Here is a 12,529-nt window from a genome sequence, read left to right as displayed (position 1 = left end):
TCTTCGTCGCCGTCACTCTGCTGCAGGGCCAGGCTCCGGCAGCCTGGAACACTTCCACCCTCGGCCCCCAACACCCCGGGAAGATTCGCATCCCGCGCCCGCTAAGCCTTTCACGAGGGAGGGACTTGGGCGCCACCTGCCGGCGGAACGCAACCACACTTGCCAGAAAACACCATCCAACCCAGTAACAATTAGCCACACGTTTCGAATACAATGTTCAAAGTATTTATTTATTTTCCCATCCAGGAACTGGCCTCTAAACTTACATATCCAGCATAGAGACCTCAGCCTCTCTGGCCCTGAATGGCTGCAGAGATGGGTCCTGGAGCCCTTGTCCCAGGTAGTGAAACCCTGGGGCCGTAGGTAGGGACGCCCCTGAGCCAGCAGCTGCAAGTAGCAGCAAAAGACGTAAAAAGAGATGGAAGCTAAGCACTCATCCCGGTCCCAGAGATGCCAGCGGGAGTGCAAGATACTTTGAGCTCCACGGTCAGACTAAGGGCTGGCCAAGCTAGGGTGCACACATGTTGGAGAGGCGGAAGCCCAGGGCACCGGGCCGAGGCTGTGTCTCGGCCGCTTTGCCTGATGGGTAAGATGCCTTGCCCTCCTGGAGTGAGGTGAGGCGGTCCGGTGAGGAGCAGGCACTAAGGACCTGCGGAGGGGCAAGTTTTGAGCCTTTTGTGCGGGCGCATTGCTAGCCACCTCGGCTTCTCAGAGGCTGATCTGGAAGGCGTCCTGCAGCCACTGGTCACGGGCGTTGTGGGTCTGGGGCACGGTGAGCGGCGGAGGGTCTGGGGGAAGGCTGGCGTCGGGAGGCTCGTCGTCGTCGGACAGGCCGGCGTCGGGTGGGTAGGAGCTGTCCGAGTGCAGGGAGGACGACAGGTCCTGGCACAAGCTCAGGTCTTGACACAGATGCTTGTAGTCCTGGATCGACTCATACAGGCCCCACAGCTGGCACAGCAGGGACATGTCCAGCTGTCGCAGCCCCACCTGCAGACAACTGACAGTGGGCTGGAGTTGGGGGTCCAGGCCGCCCCCGGGCCCCAGATCCCCCACCGCGGTCAACAACCCCGTCCGATCCTCCCGCACCTTCCTGAGGGAAAGTTCTGAGAACAGATGGCACTTGTCAACTGTGAAGCCTTTAAGCCAGTCCTTTGCCCTTATTTATACAATGGGATAACATTGTCCCGCAAAATCGGGCAAGTTTGTTTTTTTTAATGTTACACATTGTTACTATTACAGCTGTCCTAGCGCCCCGTGACCAGACGCCTCCCGCTGGACCTGCGATGGGGACACTGATTCCAGATGTCTCTGCCCTCTCCTCGGAACCCCTGGCAGGGCGCCCACCTACTCACCATCTCCTTGCGCAGAGCCGCTAGCGCGGAGTCCAGGTTGACCGGGCGGCGGGGGCCAGCTGCAGGGCCCGAGCTGCTGCCCCCCACGGCTTGGCGGGGGCCGTCCGGGGCGCGGGCGGCACGGCTCAGCTCGTCGTGGATGCGGCTCCGCTGACTGTAGACGCGCTCCAGCTCCCTCCACGAGCCCCCGCTGGCGTTGAGGAGGCCGCTGAGGCCGCGCGGCAGCGGCGGGAGGCCGGCTAGAGCGCAGCCCGCGCCGCCCGGCGCCTCGGCTGAGGGGAGCCCGTTCATACCCGGGTCCGCGCGGCCCGCGATGCCACCCGAAGCCCTCCAATGCTTCGCTGCGGCCGCGGCCCACAGGCCCCGCTCCCGGTGGCCCAGCCTCCGGAGGGAGCCAGCCGCCGCCCGCAGGCCGCGCTTTGTTCCTTCCTAGGCTCCTCCGACTCCGCCTATGCTCCACCCCGCTGCATTAGGCGGGGCTTCCCTTAAGGGGGCGACGACTGTGGGACCCGGCAACCCACCAAAGCACTGGGAGAGGCGAGGCACAAAAGGTCAGGAAGGATTCTTGGGCAGCTTTTTAATGCCTTATTCCCACACCACAGGTTCTACATGATTCCTCTCCCAAGGGAAGGATGCTAAAAGCCTGGGGATGTGGGTGCTGGAGTCTGGGGTAAGACTGTGCCCGGCTCTTAAAGGGCATCGCTGGGACCCCACATGTGTCAACACCCCAGGGGGTATAAGATGGAATGATGGAACCAAGATGCTCAAAGGAGGAAAGGGAAGCCACCAAGGGGACTGGAACTTTGGAGGCACTCAAGTCCAGGAGGTGTGTGTGTGTGGGGGGGGGGGGGGTTGGGTCACAGACAATGCTGGTGGACCGGTCTTCGAGGAGGCTGATGCCACTCCTGGGAATAAGGTGTTGCTGACCGAGCCCTCTACTGTTTACCCTTGTCCGGAATGCAAAACCTCAGGTAGGAAAGACCACGGAGGGGTGAGATGTCAAAAGAAAAAAAGACGAGCAGACCGGGGGCTTGCATGCACACTCAGAACCAAGAAAGGAACAAACCACACAGAGATCGGCTGTTTTTCTAGAGGGTTCTTCTCAGGGGAACGGGGTGGGGGTGGGGGGGATAGGTCTCAGTGCTCCAGCTGCTTCAGGCTGCCTAGCGCATCCGCACAAGCCCGGATGAGGCCACACAGCTGGATACTAGTCTCCAAGGAGCTGCTAGAGCCCAGCTCAACGGAAGCCCAGGTTAGCTTCTGCAGGAGGGCTGACTGTGTGGACGCCACTACATCTGCATTTGGAGGTGCAGCAGGAAGGGGAGGCCCCTGGGATGCCTTGAGGCCCGCTGCAGCCCCCTCACAGTGCTCTGGGCGGGGTACTGGGGGCTGGGACGTGGGCCGAGAGGCCGTGGCAGCCTCTGTAGCCGTGGCCAGCTGGTGTTCCCGAGCTTGAGAGAGGGCCGCCTGCGCGTTCAGAGCTAAAATAAAAGAAGAGGTGGGGCGGTCAGGGTGCCACATCCACCTCTAGTCTGTGCCCGTCCTGTGCTCCTGGTGCTTTCTGGGTAAGGAACACCATCGAGGCCCTATCTTTCTCCTTACACACGCTGGGCAGGGGCTGCAGCGCCGAGTTTACACTTGAGTACCAAGTGGCCTGACGGTTGTCCCGGCCTCACTTAGCCATCAAGTCTGCGCCTGGAGGCTGGGCTGTGTACCTCGGTGGTAAGGCGCTTGCCCGGCATGCTCCAGGCCCAGCGTCGCACCTCTACTCTACACGTGGGGATGGCTAAGTTGGCTCGGATTCTTCCCACAGGGTCGGGAGCCAAGGTTTAGTGTTTTTCTGCAATGAATCTCCTCCTCTCTGGGGCTGAAAGGAGAAGACGCCGTAATCCCGCCGCGCGCGCGCGCACCAACTTCGGCCGTCACCTTTCGGGCTTACTGTTCCCGTCAACCAGCCCCACCGCGCCCACTCATCCCCTCACCCGGGTTGTCTTTATCCACGTCTGAGTCGAGCTCCTGACAAGCCACGCAGTAGATTTTCCGCTGTTTATCTTGGAGGAGGATCGTCTGGGAACCAGAAAGTACACGGACACTGGTGAGCCTGAGCGACAGGACCCACAGAAGCCAGAGCTGAGGAAAGGGCGTCCGGCCGGGTCCGAGGCCTCACCCCGCAGTCCGCGCACGTGTCGCCCAGCATGCGGTAACCACGGAGCAGGTAGTCGCCCATGAGCCGGGAGATGCGATCCTGCCGCTCCCGTCGCGCCTGCAGCACCTTCGTCTCAGCTTCGGTCGGAGGCTCCCAGGAGAAATCCTCGGCCTCTGGGGGGGAAAGCGGCACGAGGAGATGGAGTCAGGGCCGAGAGCACTCCCTCCCGCACCCAACGGCCACAGCCCGGGCAACCCAAGTCCTCACCCGCGCCGTTCAAGGCCATGTTGCCGCGGTCGCCGCTGGGCTCACAGGAAGTGACGCAAATAAGACGCGCCCCCCCCTCCCCGCGGCTTTGCGGCTCCCGTGTGGCAGGCCGAGGGCGGAAGTGACGCTCCCGTAGAGGGCTTGGGGCTCGTCTCTGCTCACCGAGGGGCGCGTGGCTGCACGTCGGACCCTGACCGGGAGGCTCGGCTCTCAGCCGGAACTGTCGCTAGGCCTCGCCGTCTCCCCGGGAACGCTTTAGGACTCGGATGTGGCTTTCTCTTGCCGCCGCGGACAGTGTGGTCTGAGAAGATCCCGATTCCCTCGGAGTTGTCTTTCCGCACAGCTGGAGCAGGAGGCAGGCGGGACCTTGGCTCTACAAATCGCCGCAATAAAAGGTCCTCTGCGACGGCGCAGAGCCCCCTTAGGACTCTTGGAATAGGCTGGCTACCCGGGAGACTGGCTACCCGTTTTCGGCCTGTTTCTGTCCTTTGTCAGCCCACCTACCAATGCCTAGAACTGATGTCTTAGTTAGGGCTGCTATTGCTGGGATTAAGCACCGTGACCAGAAACAACTTGGGAAGGAAAGTGTTTATTTCACTCACAGTTCCGTATAACAGGTCATCAGCAAAAGCAGTGAGGGCAGGAACTCAAGCTGGGCAGGAACCTGCAGGCAGGAGCTGACGCAGAGGCCATGGAGGAGTGCTGCTTACTGGCTCGCCCAGCCTGTTTTGTTTGTTTGTTTGTTTGTTTACAGAACCCAAGACCACCAGCCCAAGGATGACCCCATCCAAAGTAGACTGGGCTATCTCCCATGAACCACTGATTCAGAAATTGTTTTACAGACTGATCCACCGGATCTTACAGAGGCATTTTCTCCAAGTTTCTTCCTCGCAGATGACTAGTTTGTGTCGAGTTGTTGCAAATCTAGTCAACACACTTGGCCTCCCTGGAGTGTTTTGTCATAGTGAAAAGTGCCACACACTTTGTAATGATCATGAGAAAAATGTAGATTTTTTTTTTTCTGGAATAATTTAGAAAATTCCAGATTTCACATTCACCATTCCTGGACGTGACAGTTCTTTCACCTCACAGTGGCCCCTGGTCAGTCCGGTTTTGAGTGCATGAGTGCCCCATGCAGGCCAGAAGAGGGTATCAGATCCCCTGGCACTGGAGCTACAGATGTTTAAGAGCCATCATGTGGGTTCTGGAAACAGAACAAAGGTCCTCTGGCAAAACAGCACATGCTCTTAACTGATGAGCCATCTCTTCAGCTCCTTATTTATTGTCAGGGACTTACTACGTAACTCTGGCTCGTGTAGAGCTTGATATGTAGACCAGGCTGGCCTCAAACTCAGAGATCCCCTGCCTCTACCTCCTGAGTGCTTGGATTAAAGATGTGTACCACCACACCCGCCCTACTTCTTCTTGTTCCCTGCAACATGAATTCTCCTGACAATTGTGCCAAACAGGACAGGACTGGATGAGAGTGAAATAAAAAGAATCATCAGCTTTTGGAGTATGTGTGTGTGTGTGTGTTGAAGTATTTTGGCTGGAACCCAAAACCTCGAATGTGCGAAGGATTCTACCACTAAGCTACATCACAGTTTTTTGTTTTGTTTAGAGCAGTCACTGAGCTAAGAGCATCTCAGGAAAGTATCTCAGTTAAAAAAAAAAAAAAAAAAATTTTTTTTTTTTTTTAAGATTTATTTATTTGGGGCTGGAAAGATGGCTCACAACCATCTAAAATGAGATCTGGTGCCCTCTTCTGGTGATCAGGTGTACATGCAGGCAGAACACTGTATACATCATAAATCTTTGTCTATGAGTGCTCTATCTGCATATGTGCCTGCATACCAGAAGTGGGCTTCAGATGGTTGCAAGCCACCATGTGGTTGCTGGGAATTGAACTCAGGACCTCTGGAAAAGAAACCAGTGTTCCTAACTGCCAAGTCATCTCTCCAGCCCAGTTAATTTTTTTTTTAAATCTTGGGCTGGAGAGATGGCTCAGCGGTTAAGAGCACTGTCTGCTTTTCCTAAAGGACCTGAGTTCAATTCCCAACACCCACATAGCACTACAACTGTCTATAATTCCTGTTCCAGGAGATCCAACCCCCTCACACATGCAGACAAAACACCAATGTACATAAAATAAAAATAAATATTAAAAAAAATAGGGTCTTGTATTTCCCAGGCTCAGCTGGAACTCACTGTGGCATGAAGGATGACTTTAAACTCAGGGCTCTCCTGCCTCTACCTCTCAAGTGCTGAGATTACAGGTGTGCTCCACCACACCTGGTTTATCTTGGTTAATTCACACTAAGGTCATATCACTCCAACATTTTTTAAGATTTATTTATTTTTATTTTGTGTGTACTGGTGTTTGACAGCATGTATGTCTGTGTGAGGGTGTCCTCACACCCTCAGGGACAGGAGTTACAGACAGTTGTGAGCTGCTACACGGGTGCTGGGAATTGAACCTGGGTCCACTGGAAGAGCAGTCAGTGCTCTTAACCTCTGAGCCATCCCTCCAGCCCACCATTCCAATTTTAAATAAGGAAAGCGAGGCTTGGGACAGGGAAGAGACATTTTCATGGTTATCCAGCTAAGGTGGTCACTCCATGTGGATAACGGATGTTCTTCCGGGCCTGAGTACGACTTTTCCTGTATGTGAAGAGTGGGAGGAACATCGCAGCTCTGACAGGTGAAACAACCTGACTCAGGTCACCAGTTAGTTAGCTGCAGTGACTAAAAAGAAGCTGGCCTGATTTTAAGGCTACCCGTGCTCCTAGGATGAGGAAGGAGGTTGGAAACCCCACAAACATTCTGAAGATAGGTCAACAGGACAGGAAAGAACCACAGGATCCGAGTTCAGAGAACTTCCTGAGGCTCAGCGAAGGCCAGGGTCTTGGCTAAGGTCGCACAGCCCACCAATGGTAGAGACTGAGTAGTCACTGAAACCCTTGGCGTGTAAGCTCCTGATAAGGAACTGGCTGGAGAGGGGTGATGGCAGGTAAGTGAAGGGAGAAAGCAACGCACAGCGGTTGCTGCATTCCTGGCTGCACCGTGGTCCAGGTATGTAAATCAGAGAAATCCTTCAGCTTTTGTATGCCTCTGCTTCCTCAGTTGTATTTTTTTAAACATTTTTATTATGTATACAATGTTCTGTTTGTATGTACATCTGAGGGCACCCAGATCTCGTAGATGGTTCTGAGCCACCATGTGGTTGCTGGGAATTGAACTCAGGAAGAGCAGACAGTGCTCTTAACCTCTGAGCTATCTCTTCAGCCCCTCAGTTTTTTTTTTTTTTAGACAAGGTTTCTCTGTGCAGCCCTGGATGTCCTGGAACTCACTCTGTAGACCAGGCTGGCCTTGAACTCAAAGATCTGCCTGTTTCTGCCTCCTGAGTGGTGGGACTAAAGGCCTGTGTCACCAGGACTTGGCTTTTCCTCTGTTTTCAACTGGGATCAAAGAGTGAACATTTGCAAAGTCCTCTGTTAATATTTATGGCTAGAGCTGGGCATGTGCTAACTCTTTGCATTTTTATCTGAGTCAGGAGCTACAGTGAGCTGGGTGCTACATGGACCCTTCATTCAATAGGACTGACTTATGCCTGTCTCTGGGAAGCTTCTAGACTCTGAGGAAAGACATGGTTCTTGAGATGGTATGGGGGTGACAGAAAAGGGGACTACTCACTGGGTCAAAAAAAAAAAAAAAAACTGAGACAGGAGCTCACTGTTTCCCGGAACTCACTGTGTGGACCAGGCTGATCTCTCTACCTCTGCCTTCCAAATGCTGGGATTAAGGGCATGTGACTTCGCTCCTGTCTGCTTATCAAGTATAAAGAGAAGGGATGGCATTACGAGGCCTGGGGGGAGAAAACTATCTCCTGAGTTCTTCTCTCAAAAGATACTGCACTGAAGGGGCCTGCCACTCTGTTGGTGATGAGTTTTGGTAGTACTAGGGGTCTAACCCAGGACCTTGAAAATAATCGTCAAACAAGCTACCACTGAGCCATATTCCCAGCCAATTTTTATATTCTGAGCCAGAGTTTCACAGTGTATCCGACCGGCTTTGAACTCAAAGCAATCCTCCTGCCTTAGTGTTCTGACTGCTGTGGTTACACATGCATGCAAACAGGGTCAGCTCAGACATATACTTACTCCTAAGATGATGAGAGCAGCTGGAGAGATGGCTCAGAGGTTAAGAGCACTGCCTGGTTCTTCCAAAGGTCCTGGGTTCAATTCCCGGGAACCACATGGTGGCTCGCAACCGTCTATAATGTGATCTGGTGCCCTCTTCTGGCCTGTGAGCACACATGCAGGCAGAACACTATAAAAAATAAATATCTTTAAAAAAAAAGATGATGAGAAAAATAGAAAGAAGAAAGAAACACAAACATCAATAACAGAAACCACCCTGCTTCTGTTGCCGAGGACCCAGGTTCGATTTCCAGCACCCATGTAGCAACCTACAGCCGTCTGCGGTAGCAGGGGTTCAGGAGATCCAATGTCCTTTTTTGGCCTCTGAAAGCACCAGGTATGGAATTAAAGACAGTACACAAAAATACAGACACACACAACATGAACACACATAAAATTAAAATAAGCAAATATAGCAAAGTGTGGTGGTACACGCCTTTAACTCCAGCACTTGGGAGGCAGAAGCAGGTGGATTTCTCTGAGTTCAAGACCAGCCAGGACTACATAAGGACATCTGTCTCAAAAACAACAAGACAAAACAAAACACTTTTTTTTTGTTTTTTTGTTTTTGTTTGTTTTTTGAGTGTCCAGCTCATAAATATACTTTTGTTCGTTTATTTCAAGACAGGGTTCCTGGTGTACTTGCCTTGGCAGTGCTGGAACTGGCTCTGTAGACCAGGCTGCCCTCCCCTGCCTCTGCCTCCTGAATGCTGGGACTAAAAACATGCACTATCATATCCAGCTCTCGAAACATATTTTATAAATTATTTAATTAAAAAATATTTTAGCAGAGCAGTCGTGGCGCACGCCTTTAGTTCCAGCACTCAGGAGGCAGAGTCAGGCTGATCTCTGCAAGTTCGAGGCCAGCCTGGTCTACAGAGTGAGTTCTAGGACAGCCAAAGCCACACACAGAGAAACCCTGCCTCAAACAACAACAACAACAAAAATTACATGTGTTATTGTTTTATTTTCAAGTCTCTCTGTGCACCACATGCGCGCAGTTCCCACAGAGGCCAAAAGAGGGTATCATTCCCTGGGATTAATTAAAGACAGTTGTGTGCTGCAGCGTGGGTGCTGGGAATTGAACTTGAGTTCTCTGGAAAAGCAGCCATTGATCTTAGCTGCTGAATTGGATCTCTCCAGCTGTTTTAAAATTTTTCATGTTTGTTTTACTTTATGCATATGGGTGCTTTGCCTACACATATATGTGTATACCATATTTGTGCCCGATGCCTGAAAAGGTCAAAAGAGGGCATCTGATTCCCCGGAACTGGAGTTACTGACGGTTGTGAGCTGCCATGTGGGTGCTGAGAATCAAAGCCAAGTCTTCAAAAGTGTAACAAATGCTCTTAACTTCTGAGCCATGTCTCCAGTCCCTGAAGCATTTCTTAAAAACAAAAAAACAAAACCAAAAAGACAACGCAAGTGGACAGCCATCCTAAGGAATGACAGCCAAAGCTGACCTCTGGTCTCCACTGGCAAGGGAACACACATATAACCGCCACCCCCACAATCCCCCTCCCAAATGCAGAAGTACACACACATAATAAATAAAAGATGGCTCTGACGCCACTTGGGGAGAAAAAAACAGGCGAGGCGTAGTAGCTTTGGGAAGATGTGCTAGCAGCCTTAACGGTCTGGAATGGCCATGCTCTCCTTTGGCTGATAGAAGAATGTGTTTGGTTGGTTGGTTAGCTGGAAGGAGCCTGGAGACAGCATTCATTTCTTGGTCTCCTCTATGGCAAACCACAGGGGCTCAGGGCCTTAGGTGTCTGTTGAGGACCCACAGTTGTCTGAGGGTTGTCTGCCACAGAGCTTCAGCTCCAGGGTTCTTCTCAGGTAGCCTGGGGTTGTCAGACTTCTCGTGGCATCCTCAGTGCCTGGGAAGTCTCCCTCTGTTGTCAGCCTGCAGGGAAACATTATACACTCCTTCTCGAACATTCATTTTGGCGTTTCCTCACCAAACTCCTGTTATGTCCTTCTGCTGCCCCTTCCGGGTCTTCTGATGACCCTCCCTGTCCTCCCTGGTGCATAGGAATGGCGACTCCCCTATATCTCTCTGGGCTCTTCTCCCCAACCTCCAGCCCCCCTGGCACCGAGTCACCCTTTCCCACACTGTGACTGTTCCCTGTGTGTTGAGAACTGAGCCTATGTCCCCAGACTGTCGTGGGTCCTGGTGGCTCTGCTTGGGAGACTTGAAGTGAACCTCCCCAGTGACTCCCTTTTCTCCCACCCAGCCAGTGGATGAGGCCAAATCTGGAGACCCATTTCTATCACCTGCCTCTCCAGCTTTGTCCATTTCACAATGTTGCTACATTACACAGCCGGAATCCAAGCAGCCACATCCCTCTCAGAGGTGAAGGGGGCAGCCCCTCATATGCCCATATACAGTGCCCCATGATCCCAGCTTTCCCACTGTGACCTGGACTCCCAGCTGCGTTGCCTTCTCCCCCTCCCACCCTGTTGTTCCCCTGACCTTTCCGGGAAGGATAAAGAAGACTTTTTCTCCACTCTTCCCTCTGCATGACTCTTTGCAGTCTCCTTTTCACCCTCCTCAGCTTCCCAGCAGCTCCCCAAGGCTTCCTTCAGTACCATCCTTCAGTGTCTGGTGGAAAAACCCTGGGCCCCCTCACCCATCACCGCTTTTTGCTCCATTTCTCAGTTGGGTGACTAAGTCTTATTTCGTGGGCAAGAAATCCTAGGCTTGGAGAGATCAAGATTCCAAGCCTGAACTGTTTGACTGCGCTGTTTTCCAAGGTGAGCCTCCGCCTGCTCTGGGCAGGGGAGGGCCAGGCTTACATGAGTGTGAAGGAAAAAATGAATGTAAAATGCTCAGCCCCACTCCTTCCAGGTGGGGGGTATTCAGCATTCCTGCTGCCAAAGACTTTGACTGGAGTAGGTCCAGGAGGTTCCCCTCCCAAGTCCTCCTGGATTCCAGCGTCAAGGAACCCTCCTGCGGACAGGAGGCCACCCCCTCCCAGCCTTGCAGCAGTAGGCTGTACTGAACAGGGCCTGAGCTACTGAGCGATTCAAGCAGAGCTCATCAAATGGCCTTCCTGGGCCCCTCTGAACCTACCCAAATAAACCCAGTCTTAAAGTGAAAACCGTTAGCTCTTTGCAGAGGTGTGCCCAAAGCTAAACCCAAGCCCTTCTTCCCATCAGATTACCATCCCGGGGTCTCCCCAGGAGAGGGTTAGGCATGAACCCAACATGGCACGGTCCTGACCCTGGTCACCCCTAGACCAAAGTTCTTTGAGTCCGACCCTGGATCTTGAGGCCTCCTGCATGCCCTCGCCCCTCCAGTCCAGATCCAGGACACCACAGCCTCCCTTTCAGACTAGTGAGGAAGCCTAGCTCCTCTCCAGACTTGAGCAAATCCGAGACCCTTCCCCAGCCCCTGCCAACCCCTGCCCCGGGGCCCTGCGGTGCTCCTCCCCAGCCCCTGAGCACTCCCCTTCTCCGGCTGTTAGCCTGGGAAGGGGGCCAGGCCCTGAGCTCAGACCTTGGCGATTCCAGAGTGTCTGAGGCCCAGAGCCAGCGCCGCCAGCCAGGCCAGACGAGGGGAAGGGGGGAGGTGGCAGGGTGGGCACCAGGAAGCCCTCTAAAAGGGGGGTTGGGAGGGAAGCTAGGTCTCTAGCTTTGTTCTTTCTGCTGTTCTTCCGGACTCTACAGGCTTCTTCCTGGGACCTCGGTGAACCCTGGCTGGAAGGTGCTCCTGCTTAAATCCTTCGAGAGAAGACAGGGTCAGGATTAAGGGGCTTCGGGGGCTTAAAGAACCCCTACATGTACAAAGGCCAATGGGCAAACGTTAACAGGCCTCTGGTCCTCTAAAGTAAGGTCCACCTGCCTCGGTTTCCCCATAGCTAGGCAGGGAGGCACGCGCAGGCCTCTGCACCCCGCCCGGAGGAATCTGGCGGGACGGGCCGGGGAGTCCCAGGTGAGGACTCTCTGGAAAGCAACCAGCTCGGTTCCTGCGCGGGGCGGGCACCTGGGGGACAACCCCCACTCCAGCGGGGTGCCCTCCCTGCTGCACACCTTCGCTCCTCCGGGCAGGAACGACAGCGCTTGAGCCAGGGGGGAAAGATAGAGGGGAGGGGAAAAAAAAAAAACTGCCTCCCTGGCCCGGGGCCAGCGCCCCAGCCCCCCTCGCCGCCGGCGCGCTCCAGCCAGGGAAAACAACTGCTCACTTCTCCCTGCGTCCTCCCCGCGCGCTCCCTGCTTCCCGGCGGCCGCGGGAGGAGAGGAGCCCGGCCAGGGGGAGGCGCGGAGCGGGCTGGCCGCCCGGCCTTCCTCTCCCCTCGCTCCTCCTCTCCGCCTCCACTTGCTCCGGCCTCCTCGCTCCGGCCTCAGTGCGGGGCCTGGCTGGGTTTCTCCCGGCCAGGGAAGTTTCTTCGCTCTCCCCCGCAGAGCAGCTTTCGGCGCCCTCCCTCCCCCGCCGCTCCCGCCGCCCCCTCCCTGCCCTCGGCCTCGGCTTCTCGCCCCCACTCTGCCCTCTGCAGCCCTCTCCCGGGGCTCCCGCCCCCCGACCCCCCCCCGCCCGGGCTCCCCCCCCCCCCGACCTCCGA

The 12,529-nt window shown here is 54.5% G+C and overlaps 2 protein-coding genes across 2 annotated transcripts; both read right to left on the bottom strand.

The window, feature by feature from the left end:
• Positions 1 to 209: 209 nt before the first annotated feature.
• On the bottom strand, positions 210 to 1,752 carry Fam89b (family with sequence similarity 89 member B). The gene is made up of 2 exons (XM_055610613.1): positions 1,353 to 1,752; positions 210 to 987 (listed from the first exon to the last, which is right to left on the bottom strand). Exons 1-2 carry the CDS (start codon positions 1,641 to 1,643, stop codon positions 709 to 711), a joined length of 570 nt encoding a protein of 189 aa, XP_055466588.1. The 5' UTR covers positions 1,644 to 1,752; the 3' UTR covers positions 210 to 708.
• A 676-nt stretch (positions 1,753 to 2,428) lies between these two features.
• On the bottom strand, positions 2,429 to 3,803 carry Znrd2 (zinc ribbon domain containing 2). Its single transcript, XM_055610612.1, has 4 exons — positions 3,766 to 3,803; positions 3,520 to 3,671; positions 3,335 to 3,419; positions 2,429 to 2,833 (listed from the first exon to the last, which is right to left on the bottom strand). Exons 1-4 carry the CDS (start codon positions 3,782 to 3,784, stop codon positions 2,490 to 2,492), a joined length of 600 nt encoding a protein of 199 aa, XP_055466587.1. The 5' UTR covers positions 3,785 to 3,803; the 3' UTR covers positions 2,429 to 2,489.
• Between the last annotated feature and the right edge of the window lie 8,726 nt (positions 3,804 to 12,529).

The sequence above is a fragment of the Psammomys obesus genome, unplaced genomic scaffold (assembly GCF_907164565.1).
Source record: "Psammomys obesus unplaced genomic scaffold, mPsaObe1.curated_primary_1811, whole genome shotgun sequence".
Classification (NCBI taxonomy): domain Eukaryota; kingdom Metazoa; phylum Chordata; class Mammalia; order Rodentia; family Muridae; genus Psammomys; species Psammomys obesus.
This window is presented reverse-complemented; position numbering and strand designations above follow the sequence as displayed.

What these genes read in the sequence shown, in the direction of transcription:
- Fam89b (XM_055610613.1), bottom strand. Translation starts at nt 1,643, where the DNA reads ATGAACGGGCTCCCCTCAGCCGAGGCGCCGGGCGGCGCGGGCTGCGCT. An exon ending in CGGCTCTGCGCAAGGAGATG is followed by an intron (nt 988 to 1,352) that starts GTGAGTAGGTGG and finishes AGTTGTCTGCAG; the next exon opens with GTGGGGCTGCGACAGCTGGA.
- Znrd2 (XM_055610612.1), bottom strand. An exon ending in ACACGTGCGCGGACTGCGGG is followed by an intron (nt 3,420 to 3,519) that starts GTGAGGCCTCGG and finishes TCTGGTTCCCAG; the next exon opens with ACGATCCTCCTCCAAGATAA. An exon ending in CGTGGATAAAGACAACCCGG is followed by an intron (nt 2,834 to 3,334) that starts GTGAGGGGATGA and finishes CTTTTATTTTAG; the next exon opens with CTCTGAACGCGCAGGCGGCC.